This window comes from Carcharodon carcharias, chromosome 20 (genome assembly GCF_017639515.1).
Source record: "Carcharodon carcharias isolate sCarCar2 chromosome 20, sCarCar2.pri, whole genome shotgun sequence".
Taxonomy (NCBI): Eukaryota; Metazoa; Chordata; class Chondrichthyes; order Lamniformes; family Lamnidae; genus Carcharodon; species Carcharodon carcharias.
Genome location: NC_054486.1, coordinates 111,146,584 through 111,169,331, shown reverse-complemented (window position 1 = coordinate 111,169,331; position 22,748 = coordinate 111,146,584). Strand labels below are relative to the sequence as shown.

General features: G+C 48.1%; 1 protein-coding gene across 1 annotated transcript in view; it reads right to left on the bottom strand.

The window, feature by feature from the left end:
- The window catches only part of esr2a (estrogen receptor 2a), a 223,856-nt gene that overhangs the window by 75,511 nt on the left and 125,597 nt on the right, over positions 1-22,748 (bottom strand). The window contains exons 5-6 of the mRNA XM_041214795.1: positions 14,578-14,883; positions 13,368-13,506 (exon numbers count right to left, since the gene is read on the bottom strand). Of these exons, the coding sequence (XP_041070729.1) occupies positions 13,368-13,506; positions 14,578-14,883 (445 nt within the window). The remainder of the gene's footprint in view (positions 1-13,367; positions 13,507-14,577; positions 14,884-22,748) is intronic.

Below are 22,748 nucleotides of genomic sequence, written 5' to 3'. Positions count from 1 at the left end.
TGACACAGATACACTGACACAGATACACTGACACACACACACACTCACTGACACACTCACTGACACACTCACTGACACACACACACTGACAAGCGTTCACTGACACAGACACACACTCTCTCTCTCTCTCTACTCTGAGGTACTATGCCTAATGGTCAGACTTCATTCACTCGAGGATTGCACACATTGCTGAAACCCAAGCTCTATAATCATTCTCAAGTCCATTACAGTTAAAAACCGACAACGTCCCGGACAGCACATCCTCTCTCTCCTCTCACTGCTTCTGAAGCCCCACAATTTGTGGTCATTTCAGAGCACTTTCCAAGTAAATTTGCTAACAGTTCAAATACCAATTTCACACTTTGTGAAGGTCACAAGTTTTAAGAACTTAAAACATGTCAGTTTTCTCTGTGATTACCCACCCTTTTAATTCCCTTCAGTCTATCTGAACCATCAACCCTCACCAGTATGGTCGGTATTTCTCTGGAATTTGTCAGTGATTTTCTTCCTTCATCATCAGTTACTCCATCCTTCATTCTACCCTTCTCTATCCCTTCCCATTCCCCTGCTTCCTCAGTCACTCTGCCATTGGAACACAGGTACATGAGGAGGCCATTCAGCCCCTTGAGTCTGTTCCACCCTTGTCAATCAGATCATGTCTGATTTGTAACCTAACTCCATGTCCCTTAACACCTTTGGATAACACAAATCCATTAATCTCAGATTTAACAAATGAGCAGGCTTCAATTGTCACTTGCAGAAGAGAGTTCCAAACTTCTCCTCCCTTTTGTGTGAAGAAGTGTTTCCTAATTTCACTCCTGAAATGTCCGGCTCTCTTTTTTAGACTCTTCCCCTCTGGTCCCAGACTCCCCATCCAGTGGAAATAGATTCTCTGTATCAAAGCCTGTCTGTTCCCCTCACTATCTTAAAAATGTTGATGAAATCACCCCCCTGAACCTTCAAAAATCCAGGGAGCACTGCCCCAGTTTGTATAATCTCTTCTTGTAATTTAATTCTTGGAAATCAGCTATCAACCTGGTAAATCTACATCCTATCCCCTCCACGGCCAATATATCCTTCCTAAGGTGAACTGCTCACAGTGGCTCCAGGTGTGGTCTAACCAGGGCTTTGTGTAGTTGAAGCACGACCTTCTACTCTCGATATAAAGGCCAGTCAGTATCCCTTTCACCTTTTTGATTACTTCCTGTGTGTTCCTTTCCCTCTGTCTGTCTCAGATAAGTGTCTCCACCAAGAAAGGCAAGCTTTCCGACTCCAGCTGTCTTCTCTCTTTCCAGATGTGTCTGAACCTGCGGTAACTGTATTTTACACCTTCAGAATTGCTCCTTTTCTCTCTTCCTCCTGGCCTTGGGTAACTTCTCCCAGTTTCAATTCTTCGACTGTTTCTTTGGCCGCTCGAAGCTGGAGAGATACTTGCACAGGAAAAGGAGTTGGCAGGGCCTACCGGGAAAGGGCAAGGGGGAGCGGGAGTAATTGGATCGCTCTTTCAAAGGGCCAGCCACAGGCACGATGGGCTGAATGGCCCCTTGCTGCGCTGAAGGATTCGATGGTCAGATGCAGGAAGAGGGGCTACAGTTTCAGGACTTAACAGGGGAAAAACACATGAAAAATGAAGGCCGTTGTGCAACAAGTGTCAAGAGGCAGGGGTGGGGGCAGGTGAGGGAGGTGGGTGGGGGCAGGTGAGGGAGGTGGGTGGGGGCAGGCGAGGGGGGTGGATGGGTGGGAGGGGTCGGGAAGCGGACCACCACCCGCAATCGGGGCCGGCTAATTAAGGCACCCCCTCAGGGTGCAGCAGCACCCAGTGGCCCTGTGTCGGGGTGGGGGTGGGGGGGGGGTGGGGGGCAAGAGTTTGCGCACGTGCACAGGTGTGCGCTGGAAAAGCTGGAGACGAAGAGGTTTGAAAATAAAAAATAAAGACTTTTAAGGTATTTAAAAAACGTGTCCTGTCATGTGACCCTGTCACGTGAGCAGGGACATGTTATAAATTAGATGTTAAAATGTTTATCTGATTATTATTTGCTGTTGGAAACCTCATCCCGGCCGTGGATGAGATTTCCTAAAAATGCAAAGGCCGCTTGACCTATTCGTCCGCTTGCCCGCCGACCCTAAGGCTGGACAGGCAGCAAAAGATTTAATTCAATCTCTCACGGCCCTAATGGGCCTTTTAATTGTCGACGGGCGGGTATGTGTGGGAATCGGCAGCGCGTGTGCCGTGATGTTGGGTACCTGCCTGCCCACTCAGCAAAGAGCCCTGCTCAATGTGTTGCTGGAGCAGACATTTCTGGCACAGAGGTCTCAGCGAGAGAGGCTCCCACTCCAGAGTGAGTCAGAGTCATTTCCTTCAGGGCCTGAGGTTGACTAAGGTCTTAGTTATGTCTGTGCAGTAGCAGGTGGGACACGTACAGCTGGAGGGACTGGATGCAACCCTCTTATTACAGAGACTAATGCCTGAATGCAACAAATTATTACACTGACATCAGTATGGTAAGAAGAAACCAAAACTAGAGCCCATTAAGAATGTCACTAATAAATCTAACTCAGGAGTGTGATGGAATACTCCCCAATTGCCTGGATGAGTGCAGCTCCCACAACACTGAAGAAGCTGGACACTGTCCAGGATAAAGCAGCCCACTTGATTGGCACCACATCCACAAACATTCACTCCCTCCACCACCGACGCACAGTAGCAGCAGTGTGTGTACTGTCTACAAGATGCACTGCAGGAGCTCACCAAGGCTCCTTAGACAGCACCTTCCAAACCCACGACCACTACCATCTAGAAGGACAAGGGCAGCAGACACATGGGAACACCACCACCTGCAAGTTCCCCTCCAAGTCACTCACCATCCTGACTTGGAAATATATCGGCCATTCCTTCACTGTCACTGGGTCAAAATCCTGGAACCCCTTCCCTAACAGCACTGTGGGTGTACCTACACCACAGGGACTGCAGCGGCTCAAGAAGGCAGCTCACCACCACCTTCTCAAGGGGCAATTAGGGATGGGTAATAAAAATGCTGGCCCAGCCAGTGAAGCCCACAGCCTGCGAAAGAATAAATTTTAAAAATGGAATTGGAGAACGGAGTTGGGGATGGGGATAGGAGAATGGGTAAGGTGCATGTTAAGAAGCTGGGTGGGGGATTTGTGCTGGGTTAAGGTGGTGTGTGCAGTATGGGAGGGGATTGAAGAGTGTGGAGTGACAGAGGGTGAGGTTGGGGAATGGAGCGCAGGCTGTGGGAGTAGGTGGGAGAGATGTTCGGGGGACGAGGTGGTGGTTGAGGAGGGAGGAGGGTGTGGGTTGACAGAGTGGAGGAAAGATGACAGTGGAGACATTTCCCTCTTCCCCTGCAACTCTCCCTTCCTCCACAGGCTGGAGGAGGACATCATTTGTTGGAGGTGATGTAGTGCCTCCCCTTTGCCATGATATATTTAGGAAGACAGACAAACAGCCAGTTGTGAGGAAGATTCATATTGAAAACAAGTCCTAAGGCCACGTGTGACATGGACAAGAGTTTGAAACTCTCAATGTTAAAAGGGTTTTATTAATTTCTGATGGCGTTTAGCCCAACTGCTTGTTACCATTGCCAACAGCCTTGTAAGTGATAAAAAATAAATTATTTGAGGTTCTAACACAAGCTGTTTAGATTTATCTGTTTATTTTTAAATTATGATGTTATATTTCATTTTCTTTCCCTCTTCAACAAGCCACTTTATTCCGGCCAACGCCTGGTGTCTCTCTCTCTCTCTCTCTTTCTCAGACCTAAGGATTAACAATGGCCACCCATCATCTTCTCCCCCTCCATATTCTCCCCCTATTACCCCTTCCAGGGGTGCTCACCCTTACTGGGACCCAATCCCGAGGAGTATGTGGGGAGAGACTCTCTCTCTACCCCATAACTCAGTCAAAAGGCCTACAAGGGTCAAGTGGGTCAACCCATCACTATGGAAACGGGCCTATACCAGCCCCATCCTAGAAATAGATACCAGGCGATGCAAAAACAGTCATCACTGCTGCTAGAGGGAAGGGGAAGTGCACAGCACTGGACCTTTCAGTTCTGTAATGAGCACTGGTGCCGACATTTAAATGTCTGACTGAAATGCTGGCAAGCGACAAGTTACAGAAATGTTAATGAAACATCTTGTTCATTCAATCACAACACAGCGAGAATGCAGATACCCTTCTTATTATGCCCAGCCCCCAGTTAATGAGCTTGTCTAATGAAGGTGGTGTTGTCTGAATAAAATGTTTTTCTTTCTACCCCGATTTGTGTTCCGAGTCAAACAGGAATTTAAGGCCCAGGAGCCGGGCTGAGGTTGTCCATTTTATTGATTTCAAAATGAACAAAGTGTTCTTTTGGCACCAAAATGAGAATCAGATTTTGCTTCAGTCCCATCCAATCATGGAATTTACGCTGTAATAGAAGTTAAGTTTTAAAAGTATAAGTCCAGTTTGAAGACCTCACGAGAGATGGAGAGAGACAGAGAGAAACAGTGAGGGAGAAAGAGACATAGAGAGACAGTCAGTCAGTGAGGGATAGGGCATAGGGACACGAGAATAAGGGAAGTAAACACGTGGCTAAAGGAGTGGTGCGGGAAAGAGTGGTTCCATTTCGTGGGGCACTGGCATCAGTATTGGAACAGGAGGGATCTGTACCGTTGGGACAGTCTCCACCTGAACCGATCTGGGACCAGTGTTCTAGTGAAAAGGGTAAATAGGGTGGTCAACAGGACTTTAAACTAGAAGGTTGGGGGGGGGGCGGGTGGAGGGAAGGGTAAAACTCCAAGAAGTATGACTAATGGGAAACAAAGCAGCAGGTTAGCGTGTGGGGGGGTGGATTCAACTTCATGGAAAATTATGAAAAAAACTGAAAAGAAAGGAGAGCCCAGGAGAGGCTGTTAAAGTCTCCAGAACACAAAATAGGACAGAGTGTTTGGAAAGGGCTGGGAATCTAACTTCAAGCACATCAGATAAAGGGAGGACAGTGAGAGAGGGGACGGGCAATACAGGACTGAAGGGGTTGTATCTGAATGCACGCAGTATACGGAATAAGGTAAATGAGCTTGTGGCGCAGATTGAAATTGGCAGGTATGATGTGGTGGGCTTCATGGAGACATGGCTGCAAGGGGATCAGGACTGGGAGCTAAATATCCAAGGATATACATCCTATCGAAAAGATAGGCAGGTTGGCAGAGGGGGTGGGGTTGCTTTGTTAGGAAGAAATGAAATGAAATCGATAGCAAGAAATGATGTAGGGTCAGATGATGTAGAATCTGTGTGGGTAGAGTTGAGGAACCACAAAGGTAAAAAAACCATAATGGGAGTTATGTACAGGCCTCCGAACAGTAGTCAGGATGTGGGGCACAAGATACACCAGGAGATAGAAAAGGCGTGTAAGAAAGGCAAGGTTACAGCGATCATGGGTAATTTCAATATGCAGGTAGACTGGGAAAATCAGGTTGGTAGTGGATCCCAAGAAAAGGAATTTGTGGAATGTCTACGAGATGGCTTTTTGGAGCAGCTTGTGGTGGAGCCCACTAGGGAACAGGCAATTCTAGACTTAGTGATGTGTAATGAGGCAGATTTGATAAGGGAGCTTAAGGTGAAGGAACCCTTAGAGGAAGTGACCATAATATGATAGAATTTACCCTGCAATTTGAGAGGAAAAAGCTGGAATCAGATGTAACGGTATTACAGTTGAATAAAGACACCTACAGAGGCATGAGGGAGGAGCTGGCCAGAGTTGACTGGGAGATGAGCCTAGCAGGAAAGACAGTGGAACAGCAATGGCAGGAGTTTCTGGGAGTAATTTGGGAGAGGCAGCAAAAATTCATCCTTAGGAAGAAGCATAATAAAGGGAGGACGAGGCAACCATGGCTGACAAGGGAAGTCAGGGACAGCATAAAAGCTAAAGAGAAAGCATACAACGCGGCAAAGAGCACACGGGAACCCGGGGGATTGGGAAACCTACAAAGACCAACAGAGGACAACTAAAAAAGAAATAAGGAGGGAGAAGATTAAATATGAGGGTAAACTAGCCAGTAATATAAAAGAAGATTGCAAGAGTTTTTTTAGATATATAAAGGGTAAGAGAGAGGCAAAAGTGGACATTGGGCCGCTGGAAAATGACACTGGAGAAGTAGTAGTGGGGAACAAAGAAATGGCGGAGGAACTGAATAGGTACTTTGCATCAGTCTTCACAGTGGAAGACACGAGTAACATCCCCAAAGTTCAAGAGAGTCAGGGGGCAGAGGTGAGTATGGTGGCCATTACCAAGGAGAAGGTGCTAGGAAAACTAAAAGGTCTGAAGGTGGATAAATCACCTGGACTAGATGGATTACACCCCAGAGTTCTGAAGGAGATAGCTGAAGAGATGATGGAGGCGTTAGTGGTGATCTTTCAGGAATCACTGGAGTCAGGGAGGGTTCCAGAGGACTGGAAAATCGCTAATGTAACCCCCCTGTTTAAGAAGGGAGTGAGGCAAAAGACGGGAAATTACAGGCCGATTGGCCTGACCTCGGTCGTTGGTAAGATTTTAGAGTCCATTATTAAGGATGAGATTTCAGAATACTTGGAAGTGCATGGTAAAATAGGGCAAAGTCAGCATGGCTTCATCAAGGGGAGGTCATGCCTGACAAATCTGTTAGAATTCTATGAGTAGGTTAGACAAAGGAGAGTCAATGGATGTTATCTACTTGGACTTCCAGAAGTCCTTTGACAAGGTGCCGCACAGTAAGATAAGAGCCCATGGTATTAGAGGCAAGGTACTAGCATGGATAGAAGATTGGCTGTCTGGCAGGAGAGAGAGAGTGGGGATAAGGGGGTCCTTCTCAGGATGGCGACCAGTGACTAGTGGAGTTCCGCAGGGGTCAGTGTTGGGACCACAACTTTTCACTTTATACATTAATGATCTAGATGAAGGAACTGAGGGCATCCTGGCTAAGTTTGCAGATGGTACAAAGATAGGTGGAGGGACAGGTAGTACTGAGGAGGTGGGGAGGCTGCAGAAGGATTTGGACAGGTTAGGAGAATGCGCAAAGAAGTGGCAGATGGAATACAACGTGGGGAAGTGTGAGGTCATGCACTTTGGTAGGAAGAATAGAGGCATAGACTATTTTCTAAATGGGGAGAGAATTCAGAAATCGGGAGTGCAAAGGGACTTGGGAGTCCTAGTCCAGGATTCTCTTAAGGTTAACTTGCAGGTTGAGACAGTAGTTAGGAAGGCAAATGCAATGTTGGCATTTATTTTGAGAGGACTAGAATATAAAAGCAGGGATGTGCTGCTGAGGCTTTATAAGGCTCTGGTCAGACCACATTTAGAATATTGTGAGCAATTTTGGGCCCCGTATCTCAGGAAGGATGTGCTGGCCCTGGAGAGGGTCCAGAGGAGGTTCACGAGAATGATCCCAGGAATGAAAGGCTTAACATATGAGGAATGTTTGAGGACTCTGGGTCTATACTCAATGGAGTTTAGGAGGATGAGGGGGGATCTGATTGAAACTTACAGAATACTGAAAGGCCTGGATAGAGTGGACATGGGGAAGATGTTTCCATTAGTAGGAGAGACTAGGACCCGAGGGCACAGCCTCAGAGTAAAGGGAAGACATTTTAGAACAGAGATGAGGAGAAACTTCTTTAGACAGAGAGTGGTGAATCTATGGAATTCATTGCCACAGAAGGCTGTGGAGGCCAGGTCATTGAGTGTATTTAAGACTGAGATAGATAGGTTCTTGATTGGTAAGGGGATCAAAGCTTACGGGGAGAAGGCGGGAGAGAATGGGGTTGAGAAACTTATCAGCCATGATTGAATGGCAGAGCAGACTCGATGGGCCGAATGGCCTAATTTCTGCACCTATGTCTTATGGTCTTATGGAGAGAGAGACAGAGAGAGAGACACACACACAGAGACAGTCAGTGAGGGAGAGAAAGACAGAGAGAGAGAGGGACACACACAGACAGTCAGTGAGGGGGAAAAGGGCACGGAGAGAGAGAGAGAAAGTCAGTGAGGGAGAGATAGAGACACAGAGAGAGAGAGACACACACACACACAAACACACACACACACACACACACACACAGTCAGTGAGGGGGAAAGAGACACAGAGAGACAGTTTGTGAGGGGGAGAGAGAGATACAGAGAGAGACAGACACACACATACACACACACACACAGAGTCAGTGAGGGAGAGAAAGACAGAGAGAGGGAGACACAGAGAGACAGTTAGTGAGGGAGGGAAAGTGAGAGAGTGAGAGACACAGAGAGACAGTTAGTGAGGGAGACAGAAAGTGAAGGGGAGAGAAAGATAGATAGACGGAGAGTCAAAGTGGGAGGAGAGAGACACAGGTGGAAAGTGAAGGGGAGAGACAGAGGAAGAAACAGACAGAGACAGTGAGACAAAAAGGAAAAAAAAGACAGGGAGGAAGAGAGAGAGAGAGAGAGAGAGCGAGTGAGTAGAGAGATTGATGAATTTGTTATCCTCAGATTTTGGGTCAAACGATTCTCAGATTCTCAGAGGGACAAATGAGGTTGGGATTTACAGGAAGTGCCACTGGAACCTTTAACTGATACAAGGCTGTGGACAGACTGGATACATGTGTGGTGCAGGAGGGGGAGAAGAGAGGGGGAGAGCAAGAGAGGGAGTTGTGGGGGGAGGGGGAAGAGAGTAAGAGGAGAGTGAGGGAGATGAGAAGTGGGGAAGGGGGAGACAGACGAGGAAGAAATGAGTGAATGTTGAGCTCACACAGGATGATTTCAAATCTCTCCATGGCCTGGCCCCTCCTTATCTCTGTAACCTCCTCCATCCCTACAGCCCTCCGAGATCTCTGCACTCCTCTAATTCTGGACTCTTCCACAACCCCCAGTTTTCATCACCTCACCGTTGGCAGCCGTGCCTTCAGCCTGAGTGCCGAGCTCTGGAATTCCCTCCCAGATCCTCTCTCCTCCTTTAAGGCGCCCCTTACAGCCTCCCTCTTTAACCAAGCCTTTGGTCGCCTGTCTTAACATCTCCTTTATGCAGCTCGAGGTTCAAACCTATTTCTTAATGATCTTGTGGAACGCTTTGGGATGTTTTATTACAATAAAGGAGCTGTACAAACAGAAGGTGTTGCTGTTGTTGATTCGGGCACCTCTATTTTGGGTCGTTTCCCTAGCGTTAACCTTTAACTAGTTGGAGCTTCTCCTGATCTTTGAGCACTCGCTGGCTGATATTGATTCTTGCTTTTTTTTTAACGTCTCATTTGCTTTCCAGTGTAAACTGGAGAGCTTGAGTTGGAAGGCTTGTTTTCCTAATTCCCTTGGGTCTCTCATTTGTCAAGTGTAGCACTGCATTAACTTGACATCTGTGGATACTTAACCATGTGGATCTGAGTGTGAACCACACTCCTTTAATACTTCAACTCGATTTCAGACCCACAACAGTTTCACAGCTCATTGACATCAGGCTGGATTTAACTCAGTTAAAATATCCATTCAGCTGACTGGAACCATCTCAGTTTTCATAGCCAGCGCGATTTAATCTCCCCACTTCTCCCTTCCCCTCGCTGACAGGGTACCCGAGGGGGAGGGGAATTCTGGAACTTTCTACCAGAGGCTCCGTTTGCCGAGAGTCGCTTGAAAATTAAGAATGAGATTGACAGATTTTTAGTTGATGAAGGGCAACAGGAATAAAAGGAAAGTAAGAAATGTGAGCAGGACTGGGACATTCAGCCCCTCGAGCCTGCTCTGCCACTCAACAGGATTGTGGTCGATCTTCGACCTCGCTCCATCTGTCCAATTTATACCAAAATCCCTTAATCCCCTTAATATCCAAAAATCTATTGATCTCTGTCCTGAATTTACTCAGTGACTGAGCAACCACAACCCTCTGGGGTAGGAGAATTCCAAAAATTCACAACCTTTCAGTGAAGAAATTTCTCCTTAATCGCAACCCTAAGTGGCCTGGCCCTTAATCCCGTGACTGGGATTCCTAATCCGGAACTCGTCAGCCGCAGGAAACGGCCTCCCAGCATCTACCCTGTCAAACCCTCAAAGGTATGGAGGGTAGGTGAATAAACGGAGCTGAGGTGCAGACATGTCACGAGCTCACTGGGTGGGAACACAAGCTGGAGGGGCTGAGCGGCCTCCCTTCTGCCCCGAGCTCCTCTATGTCAAACAGACAATGTCAATGCGAGGAGCTGTCGGCCTCACCTGACAACTAACCACGTAATCATAGGAAGAGGTCATTAAACAAAGCCAAGGGTTTGACCCTGCTGTGCCCAGCAGCGCATCCACCGACAATCAAAGCTTCAATTAAAGCACCAATCGACCGGGATTTCTAGTGGTCCGTGCGCTCTTACACTTGGCACATGGGCTACTCGGCTAGGCAGCCGTCACATTTTTTGCATCATTCTCGATCCGGGCAGAAGAAAACGCCCAGGAGGATGTTTGGATGTTGAGGAGTCCTGGATGCTGCTGTCAATTGTTTGTGGCTGTGTTAGCGACAGCGTGTGCATTTCCTGTGTGTCAATACGCTTCGAACAATCCTGGGGCTCCCTGAGGCAGCTCCGCAGCAGCAGTCAGCCCTCAGGGAGCTCACTGTAGACCGCCTGCCCGCACCCTCGCTGGCCTCAGTGCCCGCCCTCCTCCTGCACCCCTGACCCCGGCAGCATTGAGCCTCTCTCATCGGGTGTTTCACGCAGGCCGCCAGTTAACTGGACAGCCAGTGTGACATCATGTGTCGGCTGAGATTGTGGCTGGGAGCACATATCACACCTACCCCACCCCACCCCCCCCTCCCGATCACGCACGCACAACCAGTGCACAAAGCAGGCCAAGCTGACAAGGAGGAAGCACCGGTTCCAGTTTTCCTGCCTTGAGACCGGGTACCCCCAGGTGAGATCAGGTGACTCGGAACAGATTGAGGGTCAGGCCCGAGGATAACATTGGGCCGCGGGTCTCCAAACCCCAGTGGGTAGAGTTCGAATCCGTGATCCTACAGATGCAAACGGGAGGAATACCCCTGTGGTGGTATCAGTGTGTCCTGGGGCATCAGTGCAAGATACCAGGAGTCTCGGGCAAATACACACACTGTCTGGGAAACCTAGCATGCAATGTGGGTAGTGGGCGCACCTCAAACTCAGTAGGTCAAAGGCTGAAGACCAACTGTAGAAGGGTGGGCACAGAATTTAGGCTGACACTTCCAGCGTACTACTGAAGGAGTGCTGCACTGTCAGAGGGTCAGTACTGAGGGAGTGCTGCACTGTCAGAGGGTCAGTACTGAGGGAGTGCTGCACTGTCAGAGGGTCAGTACTGAGGGAGAGCTGCACTGTCGGAGGGTCAGTACTGAGAGAGAGCTGCACTGTCAGAGGGTCAGTACTGAGGGAGAGCTGCACTGTCGGAGGGTCAGTACTGAGAGAGAGCTGCACTGTCAGAGGGTCAGTACTGAGGGAGTGCTGCACTGTCAGAGGGTCAGTACTGAGGGAGTGCTGTACTGTCAGAGGGTCAGTACTGAGGGAGAGCTGCACTGTCGGAGGGTCAGTACTGAGAGAGAGCTGCACTGTCAGAGGGTCAGTACTGAGGGAGAGCTGCACTGTCGGAGGGTCAGTACTGAGGGAGTGCTGCACTGTCGGAGGGTCAGTACTGAGGGAGAGCTGCACTGTCGGAGGGTCAGTACTGAGAGAGAGCTGCACTGTCAGAGGGTCAGTACTGAGGGAGTGCTGCACTGTCAGAGGGTCAGTACTGAGGGAGTGCTGCACTGTCGGAGGGTCAGTACTGAGGGAGTGCTGCACTGTCGGAGGGTCAGTACTGAGGGAGTGCTGCACTGTCAGAGGGTCAGTACTGAGGGAGTGCTGCACTGTCGGAGGAACAGTACTGAGGGAGTGCTGCACTGTCAGAGGAACAGTACTGAGGGAGTGCTGCACTGTTGGAGGAACAGTACTGAGGGAGTGCTGCACTGTCGGAGGAACAGTACTGAGGGAGTGCTGCACTGTCGGAGGAACAGTACTGAGGGAGTGCTGCACTGTCGGAGGAACAGTACTGAGGGAGTGCTGCACTGTCGGAGGAACAGTACTGAGGGAGTGCTGCATTGTCAGAGGGTCAGTACTGAGGGAGTGCTGCACTGTCGAAGGGTTAGTACTGAAGGAGTGCTGCACTGTTGGAGGGTTAATACTGAGGGAGTGCTGCACTGTCAGAGGATCAGTACTTTGGGAGTGCTGCACTGTTGGAGGGTTAGTACTGAGGGAGTGCCGCACTGTCGGAGGATCAGTACTTTGGGAGTGCTGCACTGTTGGAGGGTCAGTACTAAGGGAGTGCTGCACTGTCAGAGGGTCAGTACTGAGGGAGTGCAGGACTGTTAGAGGGTCAGTACTAAGGGAGTGCTGCACTGTCGGAGGGTCAGTACTAAGGGAGTGCTGCACTGTCAGAGGGTCAGTACTGAGGGAGTGCTGCACTGTTGTGTCAGTACTGAGGGAGTGCTGTACTGTCGGAGGAACAGTACTGAGGGAGTGCCGCACTGTTGTGTCAGTACTAAGGGAGTGCTGCACTGTCAGAGGGTCAGTACTGAGGGAGTGCTACACTGTCGGAGGGTCAGTACTGAGGGAGTGCTGCACTGTCGGAGGGTCAGTACTGAGGGAGTGCTACACTGTCGGAGGGTCAGTACTGAGGGAGTGCTACACTGTCGGAGGGTCAGTACTGAGGGAGTGCTGCACTGTCGGAGGGTCAGTACTGAGGGAGTGCTGCACTGTCAGAGGGTCAGTACTGAGGGAGTGCTACACTGTCGGAGGGTCAGTACTGAGGGAGTGCTGCACTGTCAGAGGGTCAGTACTGAGGGAGTGCTACACTGTCAGAGGGTCAGTACTGAGGGAGTGCTGCCCTGTCAGAGGTGCTATTTTTTCAAATGAGCCTGTAAACTGAGATCCTGTGCGCTGCATCTGGTGGATTTAAAGATTCCGTGTCCACTATGTTGATGTAGACCAGGGAGTTCGCCCTGGTCAATATTTTCTTTCTGAGCAGATGATCTGGCCATTATACTCCAGTCTGTGGGATCTTGCTGAACATGGTCAGTTGCCACGTTTCCAATATTACAACAGCAACTAGACTGATCTCCACTGGCTGGATATCACCTTGTCTAGGTTGTTAAAGCCGCTATAAATATGCAAGTGCTTTCCGCTATCCTTCTGTGGGGCCACAAACACAGCCACTTGGAGGTGAACAGCTCGCTGACAGGTTGGGTAAGTGATTGGGTTGGGACAGGGTACAGTGGGTCTGACGCAGACTCAGAGATAGCTGCTGATACGAGGTCGGGGGTAGTGGGAGGTTCAGAGGGCCAGACACAGCCAGAGAGCCAGGACAGAAAGGAAATGACATTCCCCTCACCTGTCCAGAATGAGATCCGGGGCGAAGAGGAGCTTCCCAGGATGTGCGATCGACCTCCACATCAATCCCACCATTAAAACCTCCAACCAACAACATTCCAGCAGCTGCACCTGATCATGCAGATCCAATTCCAGAAATCCTGATGGGAATAAAACAGCACCAGACATATCACCAGAGTGACACAGGGTTAGATACACAGTAAAGCTGCCTCTACACTCTCCGCATCAAACACTCCCAGGACAGGTACAGCACGGGGTTAGATACAGAGTAAATCTCCCTCTACACTGTCCTCATCAAACACTCCCAGGACAGGTACAGCACAGGGTTAGATACAGAGTAAAGCTCCTTCTACACTGTCCCCATCAAACACTCCCAGGACAGGTACAGCACGGGGTTAGATACAGAGTAAAGTTCCCTCTACACTGTCCCCATTAAACACTCCCAGGACAGGTACAGCACGGGGTTAGATACAGAGTAAATCTCCCTCTACACTGTCCCCATCAAACACTCCCAGGACAGGTACAGCACAGGGTTAGATACAGAGTAAAGTTCCCTCTACACTGTCCCCATTAAACACTCCCAGGACAGGTACAGCACGGGGTTAGATACAGAGTAAAGTTCCCTCTACACTGTCCCCATTAAACACTCCCAGGACAGGTACAGCACGGGGTTAGATACAGAGTAAATCTCCCTCTACACTGTCCCCATTAAACACTCCCAGGACAGGTACAGCACGGGGTTAGATACAGAGTAAATCTCCCTCTACACTGTCCCCATCAAACACTCCCAGGACAGGTACAGCACGGGGTTAGATACAGAGTAAATCTCCATCTACACTGTCCCCATCAAACACTCCCAGGACAGGTACAGCACGGGGTTAGATACAGAGTAAAGCTCCCTCTACACTGTCCCCATCAAACACTCCCAGGGCAGGTACAGCACGGGGTTAGATACAGAGTAAAGCTCCCTCTACACTGTCCCCATCAAACACTCCCAGGACAGGTACAGCATGGGGTTAGATACAGAGTAAATCTCCATCTACACTGTCCCCATCAAACACTCCCAGGACAGGCACAGCACGGGGTTAGATACAGAGTAAAGCTCCCTCTACATTGCCCTAACCACATGTTTTCGCTCCAGCCTCAGTAGATTGCCTCCTACTGGAGCAGTGTGAAGCTCCCATTGATGAATGCTGAGTATGAATGGTTACCTGGAACTTTCTTGGCCCAGGCGATCATATGAACAAGCTCCCTGTCTGCCAGGTTGGTCAGTGACATCATCATGGAGGCCTCGGTGTAAGGTTTGTTTGGGTGTTTTAAGGAGTAGACGTTGGGAGGTTCAGCCTCTAACAGGGAGCTGAGCAGCTTCTCCGGAGCCAGCTGGCTCAGGCAGGTATCGCTGATGTTGCTCAGCTCTCTCTCGATGGTCCTCTTCCCTCGGTGACCGTGCTGGGCCAGTTGACTGGAGAGACGGTTCTGCCGAGTCAAACGGTAACTACAGCGATCCCTCCTTGTGTCTGATATCGGAGTGAGGGGGAGAGGGAGAGAGAGAAGAAGAACATCTGTCACTGAGTGTATTGTACCTGGTACAGGTCAGCTCTCTTCTTGCCCTTCATCCTTGGTACACTTGGCCAGCATTTATTGCCCCTCCCTAGTTGCCCCTGAGAAGCTGGTGCTTTGCTTCTTCTTCAACCACTGGCAGCAGGTTTGATATAAACGGAATCTCTTGCTTAACTCTTAAATTCCCTTTGAAGTGGTGAACAATGCTGGTGAGGTGGGACTGGAGTGACTGGATAGTCCCAGACCGGGCAAGGACAGCAGGTTTCCCTCCCTGAAGGACATTAACAACTGAGCTGGTTTCTACGACAGTCCAACAGCACCTTTCCTACAAGGAAATGGGAGTTTTGTTTTAACACTCTCCTGCCCGATCTCCCATCCCCCACGTCCATAAATTCAGCTCATCCGAAATTCTGCTGCCCATACTCTTCTATCACACCACATCCCGTTAACCCACCCCCCACTCTGCTCGCTGTTGTCCACTGACGCCTGGTCCAATACCAACTTGATTTAAAATTTTTCATTTTTTTTAAAGCCCCCTTGGCCTGACCCCCCCTTCCCCCCACCACCTCGCCAACCCCCATCCCACCCCACCCCATCCCTGCAATCTCCGCCAGCCCTACAATTCTCTGAGATATTGAAACCTTTAAGATCCTGAGGGGTCTTGACAGGGTGGATGCGGAGAGGAGGTTTCCTCTTGCGGGAGAATCTAGAACTAGGGGTCACTGTTAAAAAATAAGGGGTCACTCATTTAAGACAGAAATTAGGAGAAATCTTTTCTCTCAGAGGGTCGTGAGTCTTTGGAACTCTCCACCTCAAAAGGCGGTGGAAGCAGAGTTTTTGAGTATTTTTAAGGCAGAGCTAGATAGATTCTTGATTAACAAGGGGGTGAAAGGTTATCGGGGGGTAGGCAGGAATGTGGGGTTGAGGTTACAATCAGATCAGCCACGATCTTATTGAGTGATGGAACAGGCTAGAGGGGCCAAATGGCCCACTCCTGCTCCTAATTTGTATGTTGGTAGGTTCATAAATCTGCTACTCTACTCTGGACTCTTAAGCATCTCACCATTAATCTCTGCAACATTGGCAGCCATGGCTTCAGCTGTCTGGGCCCTAAGCTCTGGAATCCCCTCCCTCAACCTCTACACCTCAATTTTCTCCTTTAACATGCTCTTTAAAACCTGCCTTAGCTTCACTGGGCTGCAAATTGTCTTGGGAGGTCCTGAGGTCATGAAAGGCATGAAATAAAAGCAAATTCTTTCTTTACTGCTTTAACCAACCTTTCAGTCACCTGTCCTAATATCTTCTCCTGTAGTTAGGGGCCAATTTTTGTTTGATAAGGCTCTAATGAAGTATGGGAGGGTATTTTACTGTGCTGCTTTTAAACCCCAGTGGGTGGTGAGTTTTAAGAGACATAGGCCCAAAATCACCTTTTCCTCCCGACTCTGTTACACTCATCAGACTTTGTGTCTCAAATTACTCACAGACTGAACCCTAAAATGTTACTATCTGAAAGAACTCTGTCCAATTTACACTTGAATGAATCAATAAAGTCTGAGTTCACCGTCTCCAAAGGAAGTCTGTTTCATAGATCGACCGCTCACTCAGTAAATATAGGGTAGAATTTAATTCAGGAGATGGGGCCTTGTCCGGCAGCTACAGAGCTAGCGAGGACTCTGGGTCACCTCCTTTGGAGAAAACCCGTTGTATTAAGCACCACTCGGGAATCTAGCTGGACAATAGAGGGTGTGGTTATCTGAGGTGCAATACACCTTTAAGGGAATGTGGGCAGATTGACCACGTGACTGTATGACCCCATTGCTGTGTAGCACAGGCTACAATGTTAAGGGTTAGTTTAGAGTAGGGTCTGGTTGGAGAAGCACACATCATGTTAGTGTTCTATTACCTGTGTAAATAAACAGCATGTGCTTCATCTTATATTGGTCTCTGTATCTGCAGTATATTGTTGCTAACTCACCAGCCGTTGGATAGGTGTGCAACTGCCTTTATAAGCAAAGTGACCCATCAGTAGAACATAGCAACTGGTGACCAGGCAAAACACCACCAGTCGGCGACACCAAGGAAGCCGCGAAAATTCCACTGAAGTGAATCAGCCATGCCCTGCAGACCTGCTGTACAGTCTTCATCATAGGCATTGAAGTTATCTCCCTCCAGTATGCCACAATCTGGCTGCATTGAACATTTGATCAGACCACCGATGACTGGTCACGTTATATTGAATGCCCTGCATTTTTCTTTTTGGCCAATGACACATCGGGGGAGGAGAAGAGGCGAGCAATTCTCTTATGGACATATGGCAGTAAACCATACAGCCTAACTTGTAATCTAACCGCACTCAATGCTCCGGATTCCAAGAGCTTTGATGAGTTGGTAAATTTTGAGAAAACCCTCAGTTAGAACGCAGTGTTTTAAATTTAATTCAAGGTGTTGTGCCCATGGAGAGATAGTCGCTTGCTATGTATCAGCCTTAAAACAACTGACAGAGCACTGAGAGTTCGGGAGATCAATTAATGACATGTTAAGAGACCGATTAGTGTGTGGGATTAACAAAGACACCATTCAAAAAAGGTTGTTGTCAGAAACAAATTTAGACTTCAGCAAGGCGCTGGAGTTGGCGCTCGCAATGGAGACACAGTCAGGGATTCAGAACCAATCAAGGGAGCAGAACATGGGGCCATCCATCGAGTCGGGAGGGAGGCACTGGCTAGAAATGGTGCGGAAGTGCAGGGCTCTGTGAAAAGGTGGGAAACAGCCACCATTATCAGACCAACAAAAAGCAATGGTTTAATGGATAAAACCCACATTAACAATAGCGGATTTGGAACCAGACAGCCTGTAAACGAATGACAATTTAAAAGAACCAAGTGTTTCTACTGCCATCATAATGGACACATTATGCAATATTATAAAGACAGATTGAGACAAAATTTCAAACAAAAAGTCAGAAATTGTGAAATCCTCATAATAGAGGATCCAGAAGAAACAGAGTCAGATATTTACTCGCTAAACAAATTATAAATGGGTAAAACAGAGCCAATCTACGTGACAGTGGAAGTCAATGGAAAACCCATTGGAATGGAGATGGATACAGGGGCATCCATGACAGTCACTGGGGAACCTATGTTCAAATTTCTGAACGGAGGAGGCTACTCGCTAAATCTGGAAAATTCAGATGCTAAATTAAAGACGTATTCTGGTGAAGACATATGAGTAAGAGGTATATGCAAGGTTCCAGTACACTATGGAAATCGGTCTGTTAATTTGATAGTGGTAGCAGGGGAGGGTCCAAGTCTACCTGCTCAGGACTGGCTTAAGGAAATAAAATGGGAGTGGACCGAGATATTTCAACTCAGAATGGAAGACCTGCAAGAATTATTACAGAAATATGCCTCTGTGTTCAGAGAAGAGCTCAGGAAGATTCAGGGGCTGAAAGCTAAAATCCACGTGGATCCTGGGGCAACCCTCAGATCCTTGAAGACACGGCTAGTCCCAAGAAAAAGTTGGTGCTGAATTGGACACAGGCTGGGAAGGTTGGGAGTCTTACAAGCTGTATAATTTTCTGACTAGGCAGCACCTGTATTTCCAGCACTAAAGCCTGAGCAGAGTGCGCCAATATGTGGGGATGACAGGTTGACTGTTAACAAAGTGCCCAGACTAGACAGGCATCCTATACTGGAAATTGATGAATTGTACTCCAAACTGGCAGGGGGAATAATATATACAAAACTCGACATGAGTCACATTTATCAACAAGTTGAGCTAGAAAAGGCCTCCCGGGATTTTGTGACTACCAACACACACAGGGGATTACACAGGTATGCCCGGTTACCCTTCAGACTCTCATCAGGTTGTGCCATTTTCCAATGGACAAAGGAAAATTTACTTCAAGGTCTACCTCATGGGATGGTTTATTTCGATGATGTCCCAGTAACAGGAAGAACACCAGGATAACCTGGAAGAGGTATTGAAGTGTTTCTCACAAGCCAGGGTACGTTTGAAAAGAGAAAAATATATCTTCCAAGCAAAAGGAGTGATTTGCCTGGGTCATAGGGTCAACTCGAAGGGCCTTCACCCAGTAGGAGACCAGGCGAGAGCTACTCGTGAGGCACCAGCACCGAGGAACACCACAGAACTCAAGTCCTTCTTGGGAATAATTAACTACTACTTCCAAGTTTGTCAACAATACTGGCTCCATTGTACAGATTACTCAAGGAAAACCACAGGTGGACTTGGCAAGCTCCAGAACAAGAGGCTTTTACCACAGTAAAGCAGTTACTACATTCATCGACCCTGTTGGTACATTTCAACCTAAAGAAAGGATTGATTTTAACCTGCGATGCACCCCCTTATGGAGCATGGGCAGTGCCCTCCCATTGGATGGTGAATGGTTCTGAATCACCCATTGGCTCAAGAACACTCCGTGTTGCAGAACGAAGATACTCACAAATAGAGAAAGAAGGCTTATCCATTGTATTTGGTGTTAAGAAGTTCCACCAATACATCCATGGTCACCCCTTTCCCATTGTATCCGACCACAAGCCACTGTTATGCTTGTTTGGGGAAGATAAAACAATACCCCCGATCGCCTTGGCACACATCCAAAGGTGGGCACTGATTCTAGCTGCTTACCAATACACTTTTATCCACCGGCCGGGAAGCCAGATTGCCAATGCCAATGCGCTGAGCCGATTACCTCTAAAAGACAGCGATGTGAATGTCCCCATCCCTCAAGAACTTGTCTTGTTACTAAATGTCTGTCTTCATCACCAGTGAATGCCAAACAGATCAGAGAATGGACAGACTGCGATCCAATTTTGTCTCACATCAGGGAGTAAGTCTTGCAGGGATGGTCTAACCAGCCAAAGTCGGATGAAATGAAGCCCTATTTTAATAGGAGGTAAGAGCGGGGTGGGGGGGGAGGGGGTGGGGGTGAGAAGCATTGTGCCTCCCAGAGGAAGAAAGCCATTATTGAGCGAATTACAAAGTGCTCACCCTGGCATCTCTAGAATGAAAATGTTGACGCACAGCTACTTATGGTGACCCGGGATGGACTCTGAAATTGAAAACATGGTCAAGAGCAGCATACAGTGCCAACAGGTACAGGAATTGCCCCCTTCTGCTCCACTGCACCCCTAGGAATGGCCCAGAAGGCCATGGGCCCACCTCCACTTTGACCATGTGGGGCCTTTTTTTGGGTACAATATTCCTCATGCTTCTCGACACCCACTCCGGGTGGGATGGGTACGGGGTGAGGTCACCCACATCTGCCGACACCAGAGACAGATTGTGTCAGAGTTTTGTGATACACGGGTTACCACGGAGAAATAGTGTCTGATAACGGAACAGCATTCACCAACGGGGAATTCCAAAGGTTTACAAGTCTCAATGGCTTGACATGGTTAAGATCTCGCCATATCACCCTGCATCAAATGGTTTGGCCCAGAGGGCAGTCCAGACCTTCAAGTCTGGAATGAAAAAGCCAGGTGGAGACTCGATAGCTAGAGGATAACTAGGGAAAGAGTAGGGCCCATTAAGGACCATAGTGGTAATTTGTGTGTGGAGCCGGAAGATGTAGGTAGGGTTTTAAATGAATACTTTGTATTGGTGTTCACAAGTGAGAGGGCCGACATGGGTATGGAAATCAGGCAGAAGGACTGTGATATAATTAAAGAAATTAGCATAGAAAGGGAAGAGGTTCTAAGTGGTCTGACAGGCTTAAGAGTAGATAAATCTCCAAGCCCGGATGAAATGTATCCCAGGCTGTTGAGTGAGGCAAGGGAGGAGATAGCAGGGGCGTTGGCAATAATTTTCAATACCTCTCTAACCACAGGAGAGGTGTCAGAGGACTGGAGGACAGCCAATGTGGTACCGTTATTCAAGAAGGGAGGATGGGATAAACCAGGGAACTACAGGCCAGTCAGTCTAACCTCAGTGGTGGGGAAACTATTGGAAGCAATTCTGAGGGGCAGAATTAATCTACACTTGGAGAGGCGGGGATTAATCAAGGACAATCAGCATGGTTTTGTTAAGGGGAGGTCATGTCTGACCGATTTGATTGAATTTTTCGAAGAGGTGACCAGGTATGTAGATGAGGGCAATGCATTTGACATAGTCTACTTGGACTTCAGCAAGGCTTTTGATAAAGTCCCACATGGGAGACTGATAACAAAGGTAAGAGCCCTTGGGATCCAAGGCAATTTGGTAAACTGAATCCAGAATTGGCTGAGTGGTAGGAAGCAGAGGGTGATGGTCGAGGGGTGTTTTTGTGACTGGATGCCTGTGTCCAGTGGGGTTCCACAGGGATCATTGTTGGGTCCCTTGCTGTTTGTGGTATATATAAACGATTTAGACTTGAATGTAGGAGGGTTGATCGGTAAGTTTGTGGATGACACGAAAATTGCTGGGGTGGTAAATAGTGAGGAGGATAGCCTTGGATTACAGGAGGATAAAGACGGCTGGTCAGACGGGCTGATCAGTGGCACATGGAATTTAATCCGGATAAGTGTGAGGTGATGCACTTGGGCAGGACAAACAAGGCACAGTAATACACGATGAATGGCAGGACCCTGGGAAGTACAGAGGATCAGAGGGACCTTGGTGTACATGTCCACCGGTCCCTCAAGGTAGCAGGACAGGTAGATAAGGTGGTTAAGAAGACATATGGGATACTTGCCTTTATTAGCCAAGGCATAGAATATAAGAGCAGGGAGGTCATGCCAGAACTGTACAAAATGCTGGTTAGGCCACAGCTAGAGTTTTGTGTGCAGTTCTGGAATCTGCATTATAGGAAGGATGTGATTGCACTAGAGAGAGTGCAGAGGAGATTTACCAGGATGTTGCCTGGGCTGGAGAGTTTTAGTTATGAGGAGAGATTGGGGTTATTTTCACTGGAGCAGAGGAGAGTTGTTTTTTCGAACTGGAAATCATTTGTAGCGGAGTTTTCAAGGAGTCAGAACTTGGGTAATCTGCTCTTCCTGATTTATATTCATGACCTTGACCTTATTGTTCAAGGCACAATTTCAAAATTGTGAATCTTGCAAGTATTGTGAACTGTGCAGAGGATAGCGATAAACTTCAGAAGGACATGATAGGCTGGTGGAATGGGTGGACAGGTGGCAGTTGGAATTTAATGTACCGAAGCGATTCTTTTTGCAGCGAGAATATGACCAGGCAATAGAAAGATCAAGGGTACAATTCTAAAGGGGGCGCAGGAGCTGAGGGACCTGGGTGTATATGTACATAAATCATTGAAGGCAGCAGCTAAGGTTCAGAGCATGGTTAAAAGGGCAAATGGGATTCTGGGCTTTATAAATAAAAGCATAGAAGACAAAAACAAGCAAGTTATGACGAGCCTTTATAAACACTGAGATAAAAGCAAAATACTGCTGATGCTGGAAATCTGAAACAAAAACAGAAAAAGCTGGAAAAACTCAGCAGGTCTGAGGAAGAGTCACACGGACTCGAAACATTAACTCTGTCTTTCTCTCCACAGCTGCTGCCAGACCTGCTGAGTATTTCCAACTGTTTTTGTTTTTGCTTTATAAACACTGGTTCAGCCTCAACTGGAGCGTTGTGTTTGGTTCTGGGCACAGCACTTTACGAAGGGTGTGAAGACTTTACAGAGGGTGCAGAAAAGATTCATGAGAATTATTCCAGGGACTGATGGGAAAAGCTGGGACTGTCTTCTTTCGAGAAGAGAAGGTTGAGAGGAAATTTGATAGAGGTGTTCAAAGTCATGAGGGAGGGTCCGTACAGAGTAAATGGGTAGAGGCTGTTCCCACTGGTGGAAAGATCGAGAACCAGA